Below are 17,826 nucleotides of genomic sequence, written 5' to 3'. Positions count from 1 at the left end.
GACCATATGTATCATCTGTCTCTACAGGACAAGTACATACATAGTAAGTTAGGTTGAAAAAACGACACGTCCATCAAGTTCAACCTTTTAACTCTATTTTAACCTAGCTAACTGCTTTGGTGCAATGTGTCATAGTTATTATATGTTAACTTATCAAGGGAATCAGAGCATTTAATTAAATAGAAATGTATAAAAAGACACATTTACAGATGATAGTATTTAAGGCAATTAAAGTTTAATGACTTCACATGCATTTTTTGAGACAAAGAGCTCTTCAGAGTTTGTATTTCTGTTTTTTTCCGCAGTGACAAGTTTAGGATTAACTTGCTGACAGCACCTCATAAGCAGGAATGGTTAAAGAGATGATGTATTGAATGCTTATTTGCTTTCCTAGATATCACTGCAACTGTAGGAGGATAGCTATAAGTTGAGGGGGCCCAAGGTGACCATTTGTTCAAGCCACCCATAACTCACACAAAGCTAGACAGCAGTCTCTTTTGAGAGACTAGTTACCACTGTACTCTTCTGGCCCCCAGACACACATCTACTCTATTCATTTTATCTCCCCCCCCCCCACCTACCAAATAAACATGATCTGCTTTGGTTTTCCACACACATCTTTTAGGGAGGTTTAGCAAGTTGCTTGGACATGGAAACAGTCTGGTAGCCTCTACCCATATTCATGCAAAAGTAAAATATGCAGGTAATAGTGCACCCTGGGAAGAATGATATAATAATATAATGGTTCAAAACATATACATACATGTGAGGTTTACATTAATGTATTTAGCAATTAAAGCACTAATTTGATGATTCTTGAACAGGTGATTGGATCTGGGCTTTTGATCATTCCTCTTATGGGACTGCTGGAGAGTGTGGCCATTGCTCGAGCTTTTGGTAAGGACTAGAGAGAATTGTACTTAGTATAGTTGTAGGTTGTAAGTACCTTAGGCTGATAGCACACAGGACATTTTAATTACCCCTATAATAAGGAGGAAAACCGGGTCAATCAAAACGCCATGTGCCATATGCCTTTTGTATCCTTCACATAATTGTCTATGGGGTAACAATTCTGCCTGTATAATACTGAGAATATTTATTTTGTATTTTTGGTTTTATTGTGTAGCATCTCAGAATAAATATCGCATCAACACCAACCAGGAGCTGCTGGCTATAGGTAACTACCATTATTACTTTTGATTTCTGTGCTTTTTGAGGAGAGCTGCTTACATCTCCTTATGGCTGTAGCACACTAATTAGAAGTAGCAATACAAATACAGAGGATAATCACAGATCAGACCCTTCCGACATCATGTGAGTGGATCTTGAGGCAATATTGTAACTTTTATCTTGGGACAGTTGTTGGCTTTGGGCTATTCCCAGCACTTCCCTTTGCTAGAAACTCACCTACAGCTATAACCAATATTGTGAAGGCTTTTACTCTTACGGCTAGGGCCATACAGGCAGAAATCAGCCTGCCGAAAACTGCAGGCTGATTTCAGCCCCCAACTTCTTGTCTGCTCGGGTCAGGAAGCCTTTTGTTGTCTCCGGAGCGAACACACACAGCGGATTTTTGTGAAGATGTGCGAGACTTTGCATTTTGAGCCTAAATCCAATGAGTCTGTTTGCATCGGAGCCGACACAAGGCTTCCAGACACCAGCAGGCTAATTTTTACCCCATCTGGCCCTTGCCTTAAAGAAGAGCAAAGGGGGCTTGGTAGTATAGCCCAAAATGTCAGCTGATGTAAAACAGAAAAATAGGTCCTGACTAATTTAATTTCTAAATAATGTAGCCCTGCTTCAACATTTGTAACTGCCAGCAATGTAGAATCTTATGTTGCTGTCTTACATGTTAATGCAGCTAATTATATAGTTTATAGGTTGAATGTGACATCTGTCTAGGAAGTCCAGATCAGTGAAGGGAATCTTATTTGCTCATATTATAGGAAGTGGAAACTTTATAATTGGTCTTCATTATGTCTTTTTTTTAAAGTTTTTGAATGATCTGCCTTCTTCTTCTGACTCTTTCCAGCTTTCAAATGGGGGTCGCTGACCTCATCTAAAATACAAATTCTCTGTAAGACTACAAATGTACCATAGTAACATAGTAAGTTAGGTTGAAAAAAGACACACGTCCATCAACCTTTTAACTTTTTTAATCTGCCAGTTGATCCAGAGGAAGGCAAAAACCCCCATCTGATGCCTCTCCAATTTGCCTCAGAAGGGGAAAAAATTCCTTCCTGACTCTAAAATGGCAATCGGACTAGTCCCTAGATCAACTTGTGCTATAATCTATTTTCCATAACCCTATATTCACTCACTTGCTAAAAAGCCATCCAACCCCTTCTTAAAGCTATCTAATGTATTAGCCAGTACAACTGATTCAGGGAGATAATTCCACATCTTCACAGCTGTCACTGTAAAAAAACCCTTCCGAATATTTAGACAGAACCTCTTTTCTTTTAATTGGAATGGTTGACAATGTGTCAGCTGGAAAGACCTACTGGTAAATAAAGTGTTAGAGAGATTATTATATGATCCCCTTATATATTTATACATAGTTATCATATCACCCCTTAAGTGCCTCTTCTCCAGCGTGAACATCCCCAATTTGGTCAGTCTTTCCCCATAGCTAAGATTTCCCATACCTTTTAACAGCTTAGTTGCCCTTCTCTGTACCCTCTCTAATACAATAATTTCCTGTTTGAGTGATGGAGACCAAAACTGTACGCCATATTCTAGATGGGCCCTTACCAGTGCTCAATACAGTGGAAAAATGACCCCCTCCTCCCGTGAATCTATGCCCCTATTAATACAGCTCAAGACCTTATTTGCCCTTAATGCTGGCTGGCAGTGCTTGCTACAGCCAAGTTAATCATCTACAAGGACTTCAAGGTCCTTTACCATAATGGATTTGCCTAGTGCAGTCCCATTAAAGATATAAGTGGTTTGGATATTTTTACATCTCAGGTTCATGACTTCAAGGATGCCGCATCCTGGATGGAATTTATTTGGCTGGATAGTTTTGTGTCATCTGCAAAGACTGATTCATTACTTACAATACCCTCTCCTAAGTCATAAATAAACATGTTAAACAAAAGTGGATATACCGAGCCCTGAGGGACCCCACTAAGAACCTTACTCCAAGCAGAGAATGTTCCATTAACAACCACCCTCTGTACCCGATCCCCCATGTATTGTTATTGCTACTTTTTATTACTCATCTTTATAGTCAGGCCTCTCCTATTCATATTCCAGTTTCTTATTCAAATCAATGCATGGTTACTAAGGTAATTTGGACCCTAGTAACCAAATTGACGAAATTGCAAACTGGTGAACTGCTGAATAAAAAGCTAAAAATCTCAAAAACCGCAAATAAAAAATGAAAACCAATTTCATATTGTCTTAGAATATTATTCTCTACATCATACTAATAGTTAATTTAAAGGTGAACAACCCCTTTAAGTAGATTATGACAAATGTAAAAATGTAAAAGTAGGGCATGCCCACAAAAAAGTATGCAAGCATTTGTTGTAATTTAGGACAAAAAATGTAAGAGCACTGGTATCTTCTAAATAAGTACTTCTAATGATGCAGGACAGAAATTTAAGAGCACTGGTGTTAAACAAATGAGTACTTAAAGGCCTCATTATTTTTATAATTTAAGGATCCTGCGGTGAAGGAGACTGTGTCAAATTAAAGACCCATTCAATTTCCCTCACAGTATTGCCGCTTCTGCATTAACCTCTGCTCAGAGAGAGAGAGAGAGAGGGGAAAGGCTGTCTCCAATAGACCAAATTTTATCCAAATTTTTATAAATGATTTCCTTTTTTACTGTAATAATAAAACCAGGACTCATCGACCCTGTGCCTCCCCTTTATTCGGACAAATTTTCATCATCGGGACCTGTGCAATGGGGATTTTGCACACGGGAAATTAAATAAACTATTGTATCTCCTATGCATCCCCAGTGTTTCTGAACCAATGTGGGTGTTGTTGGGCTTCATGCCGTCCCCTAAAATTCTGCAGCCCTAGGCCTGGGCCTTGTGGCCTTTCCACAAATCAGGGCCTGAATAAAACAGTACACTGTACTTAATCCAGAAATAATAAATCCTTATTGCAAACAAAACCAGCCTATTGGGTTTATATAATGTTTACCGGATTTTCTAGTAGATTTAAGATCCAAATTACAGAAAGATTCATTATCCAGAAAACTTCAGGTCCCAAGCATTCTGGATAACAGGTCCCATATCTGTATATGTATATATATTTATATGTTATCACTTGAATGGCTGTATGCATTTGCCCTTGTTTTGCAACATCTTTTGGTTTTGTAGCTAGACCTTTTCTGATGTAATGTAGTTCATAGCGTTGTCAGTTACAGACATGCTTGCATGAGAACACGGAACAGATGTGAAGATAGACATGACATTTCGGCAATTAATCTTTCCTTTAGGCTTTACCAACATCCTTGGCTCTTTTCTCTCTTCATATCCAGTGACCGGAAGTTTTGGGAGGTGAGTTAATTTTTTGCTTAATATAAATTTTCCAGTGCAGGCATTAACATTTCTGACTGTTAATGGACTTTGTCTTTTAGAACGGCTCTTAACTCCCAGACAGGAGTGTGTACGCCTGCAGGCGGAGTGATCACAGGTGAGTTAATTCTTTTTGCGTAATCTTTGTTAATTCAAAATGGCTTCCAAAAAGAATTTAGCTTAATATGGTTTCATCCCCACAGTTTGAGAACCACTGAGTTGGACCGATAGTAATCTGCAATTACATATAAATGCATATAGAAAACTATACAGTAGAGACAAACAAGTGTTCTGAATTGAAATGTCACTGACTACTTGACAGTATATATATAGATTATAATTATAAAATACAGGCTGTTCCCTAGGTTCCAACATCAATCCACTGAATCGCTACGGAGCGTTGATCAAGATACATTCAGGAGTCCGGTACTTTTCAGTGGATTGATGTTGTAGCCGGCAAGAGGTGACCGGCGTATCGCAAGAGCTGCGGTCCAGCAGGAGGTGGAATACACGGGGTGAGCTCTGCCATTAACTCATTGTTATAACTTGTTTATTCCCTAGGTTCCCCTACTTATAGCTGTTTCAAGATGTTTTGATAGGGTTAAAGGGATAATATATTCCCATGTTGAACATAATCAAATTAATAGGGCATGTGTTCTAAATGTTTTGTCTATTCTTTTAATGTAAAATAATCCATATTTTTATTCTTATATCACCCTTTATACATGCCACTGTTATGATATAGAGGTAATTAACTGTGTATAGTGCTGATCTGTTTGCTTGGCAGGTAGCCTGAACAACTGGATGTGAACAGAAGTTTCGTGGATACACAATCTGCTAATTTCTGTATTTACCAGTGTCTCAGCCATGTACCAAGATGAGCCATTGGCAGATCTGCAAGCTGCCTGCATCTACCTTTTATGCCATCTGCTAAACAGATGGATTGGTTTAGCCAAACTTGGCATTTGATTAAATGTTGGTTAAAGGGTTGGTTCACCTTTAAATTAACTTTGAGTATGTTATAGGTTGGCTAATTCTAAGCAACTTTTGGCATTCATTTCCTTTTTTATAGTCTTGAATTATTTGCCTTATTCTTCAGACCGTTTCCAGCTTTCAAATTAGGGTCACTGACCCCATCTAAAAACATATTCTCTGTAGGGCCACTAATGTATTGCTATTGCTACTTTTTAGTACAGTGTACTCCTTTTTCTATCCAGGCCCTCTCCTATTCATATTCCAGTCTCTTATTCATATCAATATATGGTTACTAGGGTAATTTGGACCCTAGCAACCAGATTGCTTAAATTGCAAACTAGGGAGCTTATGAATAAAAAATATTATAATTGTAGGTATATACCATATATATAAGCTGCAGGAGATGACTATTGTGCATAAAATATTACATCATTGAGCAACATTTGCTGTGCCCTGCAAGATTCTCATAATTCATTATCATTTCTTAAAATATAAATTATAACCAGAATGGATGCTGTTATACACTTTGAGATTTCAGTTAATATTTCAGGATATTCCTGTGATTGAAAAATTCTTGTTTTAAATTGGATCTCTTGCTCTCCCAGGGCTTCTGGTCTTGCTCTCCCTTGGATACCTCACCCCTGCCTTCTACTTCCTACCTAAGGCTGCTCTTGCCGCTGTCATTATCTGTGCCGTGGCACCCATGTTTGATCTGACAATATGCAAAACCATGTGGAAAGTAAAAAGTAAGATTATGTAGATGAGAAAAGTATTGCTTTGTATAATTATGTTTTCAATGTATCAAATTTTCAAATCTTACTTTAGCACAAAGCATTGGAATTTTGCCCAATCCCAAGGCAACTCCTGATTTCATTGAATCAGTGTATCATCATTGTTATAAGAGAAGCGCTCAAAAAGTCTCTAATGCTATTTTATGCAGGATGGCAGCAGCAGGACAAATGCTGAGTGTGCAATTAACCTAAGCGGTGGGTGCACACATCTAAATACATTAGGATTTACGACCTACAGGACAGGGTGCAAAGAATTAGCACTAACAACCATTTTTTGCTCTTTGCTCCCTGCCCTTCATTAATCCAGACACACAAGTTAAAAAGCCCCCGATGGCAGGAGGTAAGGACGGGGCTGCTCTCTGCACCTTTATATAGAGCCAACATATTTATGCCCCACTTTAGAGGTAACGTTTATCATTTACATCAGTCCCTGCCCCAGTGGAGCTTGCAATCTAAGGTACATTAGATGCCAGTTGGTGTGCTTGTTTGTTTTTAGAGTGTTGGAGGAAACCCACTTCTAGAGTTGTATCTGAAACATACTAAAAGTTTCTCCTTTGCTTATTAATGGGATTCCATTCCAGCCTATTAAATTGTTTTCTTCTGCAGAACTTGACCTGATACCATTCTTTGTCACCTTTTTGCTGTCTTTCTGGGAGATCCAGTATGGAATCCTTGCTGGAGCGTTTGTTTCAATTATTATTTTGTGTTATCCCATTGCACGACCAGAGATTAAGGTTAGTCTGCATATGAATACAAGGAGGTAAAGTTATTTTACCAGTCCTGTTGGCCATAATGTATACTACTTAATATACTCTAAATAGTTTTGTTTTTCCAGGTTTCTGATATGGATGGCTTAGTTCTGACGCCAATGAGTGGCCTAAGTTTTCCAGTCATGGAATTCCTCAAAGACAAAATTTATGAGAAGACACTTACAGGTAGGTACATTTTTTGACCACATCCATTTTACACAATTAGGCAGGTTGTGAAAGTTTGAACACATTTCTGTGGTTTTCATGTGTTATTACAGTTTTGCTAATGAAGGTAAATTGCCCTTTAAGCTACAAATCAGTTTCCCCTAGAAACCTTCTTATCTTATATTGTTACAAATGTATCTAAGTATCTATTCGGGGCTCTCTGTCAAAAGCCAATTAAGTTTTAGAAACTTGGTATCTTTTTCTGGCTGTTCAGTGCAGGAGATCAAAGAGAGAGTTGGGACATTTCAGTAACAAACCCGGGACTGCGGGTTGAGCTGTCAAAATCGGGACTGTCCCGCTCAAAACAGGACAGTTGGGAGGTATGGGTTACTGATCTGATTGATAAGTATAATCCTTCTTCAGCCTGGCCTTGTCTGAAAGGGTATCAGTAAGGGGAGTGATGACTCTGACTAGGAAAGCTATGGCAGCTATCAAAGATAAATAGGCAATATATGTATGAAAACAAAAAACACCTTTAATAACTTATGCAACTTGTAAAAACTTTATATGAAATGAAAAGTTTTATGTTTGTAAGGATCCTTGCTTGCTTTTAAAGTCCTTTTGAGAAGCTCTACTTATAGCAATGATCAAAAGCCCAGTATGTGCTCCTTTAACCTTATGGGTTAAATTATCTGTTCTCTTTCTTGCTTTTTGTGCTTAGCCAATATCAATTCACCTAAAGGGACCAAGACTGTCTCTGTTTATTAAACATTTGCCAATGGCTAATGGCATGTGTGAGCACATGGGATACAAATACTGGTGAGCCATTGCTGTTAAAGATAGTAGACGGGTTGTAAAATGTTTGCTTCTGCACTACTAGTGCAGAAGCAAACATAGTCAAAGACTCCCATAATAAAATATGTTTTACTAAATAAGGCCTTCAGGCAAGGGCCTGAATAGAAACAAAAGTAATAAATAGTAACAATAAAAATAAAACTGTACCCTCACAGAGCAATGCCTTTTTGGCATCAACCCCTTTCTGGAAACAGGCAAATAGGAATACAATTAAAAATAAAGACCAATTGAAAATTCATTAAGAATAGGCCATGCTATAACATACTTAATGTTAATTTAAAGACGATCTACCCAGTTAGTGTGATGCTGGTGAAATATGTGTACTTTTCTTTGCAGTCTCTCCTCCCCGGTCAGTGACGTTGGATTTTACCCATGTGAATGTGATAGATTACACAGTTGCTGTAGGAATGGCTGATCTCCTTTCCGAGTTTAAGGCACAGGGGGTGTGCCTATCTTTTTCAGCTTTACAGGTATATCTTGATAAAGGAATAGTTCTTGGTATAGACAGTAGTATTCTAAGACAGTTTTGTCACTCAAGCATTTAGTAACTCCACAGGTTGGCAACCTTATGTCTTGAATTGATCACTATTTTAATTACAGTGGTAGTCACCTGGACTTTTAGGTTGCTGTGACATGGCGTTTGGGAATGCATTGCTTATATCTCACATTCATTATTTATTCTTTTTTCATTTCAAGATATTAAGGGAAACCTGTACTGTTAATATGAATGCATTTTGTTACAACAGCGCCACCTGCTGGTCAGTTTCTGACCAGTCTGACCCCCAAGGAAGTTGTCAGGAGAAAGAAAGAGGCTGCTCTAATGTTCTTCTGCTTAGGAAAGATTTGAGAGAGGTTTCTTTTTTTTCCTAAGCAGAAGAACATCAGAGCAGCCTCTTTCTTTCTCCTGACAACTTGGTGGTCAGACTGGTAAGAAACTGACTAGCAGGTGGTGCTGTAGTAACAAAATTCATTCATATTAACAGTACATGTATCCCTTAATATCTTGGAATAAAGATAAAATAAATAATGAATGTACATTACAAAAGTGCTTAGAATAGCACTCATTCGCTTATTTTAAAGGTTTACTTATCCTATAAAGGTAAAGCCAAGATTCGATGGGTTGCTATGAATAACTGCTCTGGTGCAGTTTAGCTGTACCAGCTGCTTAAGAGAAGCCTTTACATTTACCAGTAGTCAGCAATTAAGGTCCCAAATGGCCAAACTACCTAGCCCTATCAGTGCATGTATGTGCTTTAGTAACTTCTAGTTGTATTCTGTGCATTATTGCTTTAAGTTACATGCACATTTGCATCTCTAAGGGTCTGACCACACGTGCAGATTCGGGTAGACTAGTCGCCAGGTGACAAATCTCCTCTTCTTCGCGGCAAATTAATCTTGATCTGCCTTCCCCTGCCTTCCGCTGGCTAAAATAAAAATCGCCTGGGGGCAGGCACAGGGAGCTCTTAGTTTTTCGAAGTCGCTCGTAATTGCCTCACGAGGAAACTTCAGGCGACTTCAAAGAAAAGGAAGCGCTCCGTGTGCCCGCCCCCAGAGGATTTACATTTTAGCCGGCGGAAGGCAGGAGAAGGCAGATAGGGGAGATTAGTCGCAGCCCCTCCCTACTGGGGGGGGGTGCACCCTGCTGCTAACATAGTAGTTACGCCACTAGTCTTACATGGCAACATTTTGCAGATCAGGGTCGGCTGCGAGTTGAGTTTTTCCTGACCAGCACATCACTAAAAAGGACTGTGTCTTTGCAGTTATCAGATCTTATATAATTACTACCTTATAATTACTACATTCTGTATTGTCTTCTTTTTAGCCTCATCTACTTCGGATGTTAAGTTCATCTGATTTGCTGGGGTTACAGAACTTGCACAGTCTTAAAACAGCAGGTAACATTTTGTTTTTATTTTATCATGGGATAAACTAGAAATATTTCCTGTTTCCTCATAGGGATATGATAATTGATTTTTGCCTTATATAGAAGTAATGACAAAGAATATTGTGCACAGAAACAGATTTTTTAACTGTATTAATGCATTTATATAGAGGAGGAAGGCATTGGATCTTTTTTCTGAAATGCCTGGGACTTCGGTTTCCATAGGTTTGATAAATATTCCTTGGGACTACTAAAATCCCAATAGGATTGCACTGAATGTATGCAGCTTAGTTACCATCAAACACCAGGTGGTGTTTTATAGTTACAGACAAAAAAGGGAATAATTAAAAAAAGAAGTAGTATTTGTATAAATGGCATTCTATGGAAAATGGTAATCAGAGTTACTGGATAATACCTGCACTTACAGGTCCTGTACACTATAGATTACATGTTAGTATTTTTAGTGGTAGTATTTCCAAATATATAGCTCCCTATACCAATGTCAATTAAACTGAAGCAACCCCCATCTATGCCTAAGGCATAGAGGTGTCTTCAAGTACTGAATGTCATGTCATGGCTCTCTATTACTTTATGGAGGCAGGCCCTGATTGTAACAGTTAGGCATTATAGTATATGTTAATCTTTAATAGTCTTCCATAGTATATTTTCCCTTCAGTGATGGATGTCAAATATATGCTTGTATGTACAGTATGTAATGATCTGGAGTAGATCACATTGTGCCAGTCCTTGTATGGAGGCAGTAGCTTGCAGGTAACACAAATTAATTTTCCTGCTGACTAGACTTAAAGAAGGATCCATGCAACCGTATTTTGTGTGGCTAGCTTGCAAAGAAGAAAATGAGAAAGCAATATCCAAAAGATGGAGACAGGCTGTATCTTTAATAAAGTCAAAAAACATTTAATTTTCCTAGGAATAATTAGTTTCTAAAACAGTATACAGTATGTATGAAAAGTATCCTTTGTATTTGCCACTTACTAAGTAATGAACAAGAACATTGCAGTTAATTATACAACCCTATATAAATATAGGTTGTATGTGTATAATAAAATCAAGTAAATTCTGATGCAAATGGTCAAGTGGACCCTACTTGCTTAGCTTTCATTGTCTCATCATTATTAGATCCTGTGTTTGCCCAAGACTCAGAGGATGAAAGCACACAACCATTACTCCACAATGGTATTGTGTCCTTACCTTAGGGTTGTACAGTTCCTGAAGACAGAACATCCTTGGGTAAGTACCACTACAGTTCCCAAGTAATAGTAGTAACAGAGTATTACTTATTGGTTCCCAGGCACACTGGGCCCAATAATTACTGCAATAATTGGGAAAACATGAATTCATTCTACAACAATAAATAAATGGCGCACATGAAAATACTGCTATTAATATCAGTATATTTCTATATACAGTATTAAAGTATTGGAGTGACTATGTGTGTCCATATAAACTTAAAAGGAGGCTGCTATTTTATAAAGATTAATTTATAAAATTTCCCTCAATAGTTAGTTATGAATGACAAGAACACAGGAACTGGATCCTTCTGCAAGAAGTTTAAAGGGATAGTTCACCATTGAAACACTTTTTCAGTTCAGCTGTTTTAGATTATGCACCAGTAATACTTTTTTCAGTTGCTTTTTATCTTGACTGTTTTTCTAAAATTGATGTTTAGTTTCTTGAGTATTCAGTCTAGCACCTCAGTAATCTAGGTGAAGTTCCTATAGTCTGTTTTATGACTGAGGGCAACCAGGAGGGGCCCTTCTCAAGTCAGGGCAAAGCACAATCTAAGATTGAATATTTGGTTTGCGCCAGATCCTGCAAATGCCCCCCACCGGCCCGAAGCACGGTGTTCTGCTTGCCTCATCCACTGACCTAAAGCTCCCTCCCCCATTCAGAAACTACCTACATCTCTACCAACTAAACCCTTCAGAGAATGACTTGACCATAAAGTTATCCTTATGGTCAGAGTTACCTTTAGTAACCCTGCTGTCTGTTATTGCAGCCATGAACCCCAATGAATTCCTAGCAGTGCTAGACATCAAAGACATCTATTGCACATTTCCATTTTGCCTCTCTCAAACACTTTCACAAATTCAAGTACCAGGTTCATTTCCCTCCACCATTCAAATTTTTTACCACTATAACATTACAGTGGCCCACCTGAAAGACCATTTTTCTCATCGCTATTTCATCTGCCTGCAGGGTGTCAAAAATTAGTAGACACTTCTTTCTACTATTCTTCCCAGACAGAGCGGTCCTCCATACAGTCCACTCTTTTGTACCAAAGGTGATTTTTGACTTCCACATCATGCAGGAAATCACAATTCTGTAATTTTGCCCATGCCCTAGCATGTCCAAGGAGATTGCCTTGCACTCACTTGACCCGATTATGGCCCCAGTTATTGTTTTACCTGGACTGTGCCAAGTGGTGTTTCAAGCTTTACCGTCCCTGTTCATATTCCACCAGGGAGCAATAGGGGCAAATTTGCACCCAAGTCTACTATCTCCATGGGGTTCAAGGAGGCTATTTGCAGGGCGTGTATTGCCAAATGGAAGGTTCCCCTATTGTACCACTGTGTCTCAGGGCTCATTCAAATTGGGAAATCGGTACTCCACTAAATGACTGGTCTTTGCATATTTTCAGACTGGCCTCACGCCATTGACTGCATATAGTTTAATTGCAGTTCAGATTAGAGTTCACTTACATCTTGGTTAGACAAAACTGAAAGTCTGCAGTGGGTGGTGAAGGGTATAGCAGAGAGGAAGGAGTCTTCTTTCTATTTCTATTGTCCTGCCACCTAGTGGTAAATTATATTCCCCTCGACCCACATTATGTCCCGTCCCACAGCTGATTGAACAAAAAGGGATTTAATGGTGAGAATAAGATTCTAATTTTCTGCATACTATAAATGTGACATAAAACTTGATATGCTTTTCAAGTCCTAATACTAGATAAAGGGTTAAAAATATTATATGTGTCAATTTCTTTATTGGGGGAAAAAACATCCAAATTTACATATTTGTATGTGGCATGTGAATCTTTAGGATTCTCAGTTCATTTGAAGCAGAAATCAGAGTCAGGCATTTCATTCAAAAGGATGCCAATGAGATGTGGGAGGCCCTGCCTTATTTAAAGGACAGAAATCTGAGTCTTCATTATGCAGTCAACTTCTTAACAACAAAGGAGACTTCCATGGACCATAGATGATCACCAGGCTGAAAAAGGTTACAAAACTATTTCTAAACTCCACCAGTGAGGCAAATCATGTACAAATGAAGGCAGTTCAACAACTTCCTAGGAGTGGTCACCCTACAAAGATCATACCAAGAGCTAGAGATATAATGTCATGTAAAAGCCAGTCCATTTTCTCCTAGAAGGTGCACCAGGCCAGGCTGTGATTGAAATCAACTTTCCTTGTTCTTAAACAGCTTCCCCCTCAATGGGCAGTATACCCCTGTGTTCATTGAAAGTGCTTGTGCCGAACATATTTTTTCCTATGAATTTATTAATAATCTATGCTTTTTGGTTATCTTTACCTAAACAAGGCAAACAAGGAAAATTAAGTTGCGCCAAGCAAGGTAGATAATTAGGTTAGATAGAGCTGTCAAAAGGAGAAAAATGTCAATTACTGTAAAACAGTGCAAGGGGAGTGAAATCTGGCAGGAGGCGAGAAAATCCAAATTTTAGTGGTTAAAAGGGGCAAATAGAAATATGATATTACTCATTGGCTTCAGAGAATGTGAAATATAAGGTTATATTTCACTCTTGTGTGATCTTTGTAGTAATATGTAACAATGCAACTATGTAATTTGTAACAATTTGTTTATATGTATACATCTAGTAATATGGCTCCCTGCACTTCTAGTCTTTGTGCACCATCACCCTACACATCCCTACACCAGACAGCTAATTTGCTTGCACCTGGGCAGTAACCCATGGCAAACAATCAAATCTTGCTTTCATTATCCTAGCTGCAGCTGGGTGAAAGTCAGTTAGAAGTCACTGTTGAGTTCTGTACACACATAAAGGCAACAAGAACAGCTAAATGCTTTTATACAGGTTTAGCACAAAAAGTTGAAATATATTGTTTGAGTTTATAAATGAGCCCATTATATCCCCCTAACACTCCTGTGACTACTATATAAGCATTTAGCCCGTGGCTTTATAAGTTTTACGTAATTCCAAACTTGGCATTGGCTTCTAAAATCCTTACTTTGCATCCATGCTTTTAGGGGGTTCTTCTGGGTATTGTGGTTTCCCCCCACACTCAAAAACAGGCAGGCTAACTGGCTTCTAGTAAAATTGACCCTAGTGTGTGAATATGGTAGGGACCTTAGATTGTACAGTGTTTGCTTACAACAGACATGTAATAGAAACTGTATTCTACAGATATGCCTACTCAGTTCTCTTTGGTTGCTGCGCCAGAGTGTATTGAGCCAGGCCCTCCAGCTAGCAAAAAGCTTTTCAAGCACTGGTGTGATACAACAAGCCAATAAGAACGTAATAACTTAATTCTGTGTGTGCATATAATAAAGTTTGTGAGATATATCATAAAAGTTCAGCAGGGAGCATTGGAAATGCATCTAGTAGGGTATTAGAAATACCTTTAGTGACTCAAAAACAAAATATACATCATTTATTAAATGCGGCTAAAATGCTCATTCCATTAAGATGGAAACAAACCTTAGCCCCGACGGTACAGGATTGGTACTCAAAAGTTGACAAACTCCACAAATTCGAAGAACTCTCCCTTTTCATGTCTGACTCATATGATACTTATAGCGTGAAATGGCTTAACTGGCTTTCATTTAAAGCAGTGATCCCCAACCAGTAGCTCGCGAGCAACATGTTGCTCTCCAACCTCTTGGATGTTGCTCCCAGTGGCCTCAAAGCAGGTGCTTATTTTTGAATTCCAGGCTTGGAGGCAAGTTTTATTGCATTAAAACCAGGTGTACTGCCAAACAGAGTCTCAATGTAGGTTGATAATCCACATAGGGGCTACTAAATGGCCAATCACAGCACTTATTTGGCACTCCAGCTAGTGTTCATGCTAGTGTTGCTCCCCAACCCCTTTTACTTATGAATGTTGCTCACGGGTTGTAAAGGTTGGGGATCCCTGATTTAAAGAGTCTGCTTATTATAAGCAAACCTCCTGATAACATGTTGGTTGTATGGGACCCTATTGTTTTGACACCCTCCACTTTCCTGTTATGTTGGAGCTTATGTTTTTTTTTTCGATTGTATCTTAGATTACAACCTTGATTATTTGTACTATCTTTTCCCCCCCCCACCCTTCTTTGTTTTCTGTACCCCTGATTTTTCTTTTTTGAAAACTCAATAAACATTCAACTGAGAAAAACAAAATATGAATAAATTAGAGGTCAGTAGCAAGTATCTGTGCCAAAGGAGCTTGAAACAGCACCACTATAAAGAAATAATTACACTGATGTCACACCTACAACAAATGATTAACACAACCACCTCTGTTCTCTTACTATCTCCAAAAGCAGATCTCTGGATTCCTCTGGAGGGATCTCAGACTCTCTTGGTGTCGGGATACATTTCACATTTGCTGGGAGTGGACAGGTCTAGGGAACAAGCCAGAAGATAAAACCAAGAGGGCGTTCTCCTGTGCCCAGAATGAAGACATGTTTTCTTTACAGAGAACACAGCTACATTGCACACATAATATACAGCAATATGCTTCTGTAGAATTATGAAGTGGGTCATGTACAGATCTACCTGTTACTATTGAGTCCCAGTGGATGAGAAAAAGACAAATTGCCTTATTCCAGAGCCCATAGTACAGTATTTATGAGAGTGAAGAGAAACGTCTCTCACAGCCCCTTAATGCCAGTGTCAGGCCTAGAAGTAATATCCTGTACTTACAAGGTAAAGAGCCATGTGACAGCAAAGTTGCAGACATTTTTAGCTCAATACTCCCTAGATGCAGCGATAATATCGTATGTAAGAAATTTCTGTATGGACAGTATGACTGTAATTCTGGATGCACAAACGAAATGTAGACCACAAGAAAAGTCACCTTGACATGGAAAATCAGTGAAACTGTTAGGTCAGTCCTGTGCTGCTTTGGGTAACCAAACCATTTCCCTGCAGTTATATTTCCAGCTCCACTTGAGCAAATAAATGGCTAGTATCAGTTCCAGCTAATGTCTGTCCAGCACATGAATATTTTATTGACAGCATCAACAGGCCCAGGTTTACATAAGAATATATTTCTTTGTATAGGCTTGTAGAGAAACATGAATTAGTTACCCATTCTTAGCATCACTTTAAAGGGACAGTTCAATGTACAAATAAAAACTGGGTAAATACATTGTATGTGCAAAATAAAAAAAATGCTTATAATATAGTTAGTTAGCCAAAAATGTAATCTATAAAGGCTGGAGTGACTTAGGGGCAGATTTACAAAGCTCGAGTGAAGGATTCGAATTAAAAAAACTTCGAATTTCGAAGTGTTTTTTGGGCTACTTCGACCATCGAATGGGCTACTTCGACCTTCGAATCGAACGATTCGAACTAAAAATCGTTCGTCTATTCGACCATTCGATAGTCGAAGTACTGTCTCTTTAAGAAAAACTTCGACCCCCTACTTCGGCAGCTTAAAGCTACCGAAGTCAATGTTAGCCTATGGGGAAGGTCCCCATAGGCTTGCCTGTGATTTTTTGATAGGCAAGATATATAGGAGGATATTCCTTCGATCGATGTATTAAAATCCTTCGAATCGTTCGATTCGAAGGATTTAATCGTTAATCATTCGATCGTTCGATCGCAGGATTTGCGCAAAAAAAATTCGAAGTCGAACGATTTTAGTTCCTGGTCGAATATCGAGGGTTAATTAACCCTCGATATTCGACCCTTAGTAAATCTGCCCCTTAATGTCTAATATAATAGCCAAAACCCAACTTCCTGCTTTTCAGCTCTCTAACTCAGTCAGTCAGTCAGCGACTTGAAGGGGGGCCACATGGAACATAACTGTTCAGTGAGTTTGCAATTGATCCTTAGCATACAGCTCAGATTCAAAAGCAACAATTATGACCCATGACCCAATCACTTGAAAGCAAGTGAGCTGCAAAGCAGGAAGTGTTCTGTTAGACATCCAATCACTCCAGCCTTTATACATTACATTTTTGGCTAACTCACTATATTAGAAACATTTTTTATTTTGCACATACAATCTATTTACCCAGCTTTTATTTTTACCCTGAACAATTTCACACTGATACATCTGACCCATGGTCCATTTTTAATTCAATATTTTGTATAGTTTGTCATCAAATGATAATGAGTATTTCTACAATGTATTACATTAAAAGAGACTAAGCCCAATACTGCCGGGTGTTGTTCTCCATGTAGAGATTTATTTTAATAACACTTCCATGCGTAATATGAGCATTTTCTGCTTTTATCACAGTGATAAACCTATTCTTCCTTGTCCAGTGTGCTTATTCTGTGCAATAATGAGTGAGAAAACATATGTATTAAACACAAGTTAAAGGGCTTATGGTATATGGATTTTATTATTGGATGTAACTATTTTTACTACATCAGTGTTTGTATCTACAGTAATTACATTTTATTTTAATAAAAAGTAAGTTCTCCATTTATCTCTGTGTGTTTATTATATGTATGTTTAATACATTGGACAAGCCCAGTCCTTTGTTTCCTAACTTTAATTTTCCCCCCACACCATTTGGGTTCTGCCTGACCACCCTGATCCATAATGTGATGTTTCTTATTCTTATGTTAGTATAGGAGGTAAATCAAATTTTTTTGCTATCAGTTTGTGCATACATACATACATACATACATACATACATAGTACGTTAGGTTG

General features: G+C 38.4%; 1 protein-coding gene and 1 long non-coding RNA gene across 9 annotated transcripts in view; one reads left to right on the top strand and one right to left on the bottom strand.

Annotated features, from left to right (window-relative positions):
• slc26a11.L (solute carrier family 26 (anion exchanger), member 11 L homeolog) overlaps nucleotides 1–16,388 on the top strand; it is a 31,424-nt gene extending 15,036 nt beyond the window's left edge. For 2 of the 8 annotated variants that reach the window (XM_018235091.2, XM_018235092.2), the window contains exons 9-19: nucleotides 825–897; nucleotides 1,127–1,177; nucleotides 4,457–4,517; nucleotides 4,598–4,653; nucleotides 6,116–6,256; nucleotides 6,908–7,035; nucleotides 7,137–7,236; nucleotides 8,407–8,540; nucleotides 9,893–9,965; nucleotides 11,093–11,203; nucleotides 15,479–16,388. In XM_018235091.2, coding sequence (XP_018090580.1) covers nucleotides 825–897; nucleotides 1,127–1,177; nucleotides 4,457–4,517; nucleotides 4,598–4,653; nucleotides 6,116–6,256; nucleotides 6,908–7,035; nucleotides 7,137–7,236; nucleotides 8,407–8,540; nucleotides 9,893–9,965; nucleotides 11,093–11,169 — 894 coding nt within the window. In that variant the 3' untranslated portion in view covers nucleotides 11,170–11,203; nucleotides 15,479–16,388. Of the gene's footprint in view, nucleotides 1–824; nucleotides 898–1,126; nucleotides 1,178–4,456; nucleotides 4,518–4,597; nucleotides 4,654–6,115; nucleotides 6,257–6,907; nucleotides 7,036–7,122; nucleotides 7,237–8,406; nucleotides 8,541–9,892; nucleotides 9,966–11,092; nucleotides 11,204–11,475; nucleotides 12,808–15,478 lie in introns of those variants that run through there. The other 6 variants (XM_018235093.2, XM_041577032.1, XM_018235095.2 and 3 more) reach the window with 6 other exon arrangements.
• LOC121398195 lies at nucleotides 12,940–15,589 on the bottom strand. Its single transcript, XR_005964173.1, has 2 exons — nucleotides 15,453–15,589; nucleotides 12,940–13,186 (listed from the first exon to the last, which is right to left on the bottom strand). It is a non-coding gene; the product is annotated as an uncharacterized LOC121398195 (long non-coding RNA).
• Nucleotides 16,389–17,826: the final 1,438 nt, after the last annotated feature.

This window comes from Xenopus laevis, chromosome 9_10L, assembly GCF_017654675.1.
Source record: "Xenopus laevis strain J_2021 chromosome 9_10L, Xenopus_laevis_v10.1, whole genome shotgun sequence".
Classification (NCBI taxonomy): Eukaryota; Metazoa; Chordata; class Amphibia; order Anura; family Pipidae; genus Xenopus; species Xenopus laevis.
The sequence above is the reverse complement of the archived record's forward strand: the minus strand, read 5'-3'. Positions and strand labels throughout refer to the sequence as shown.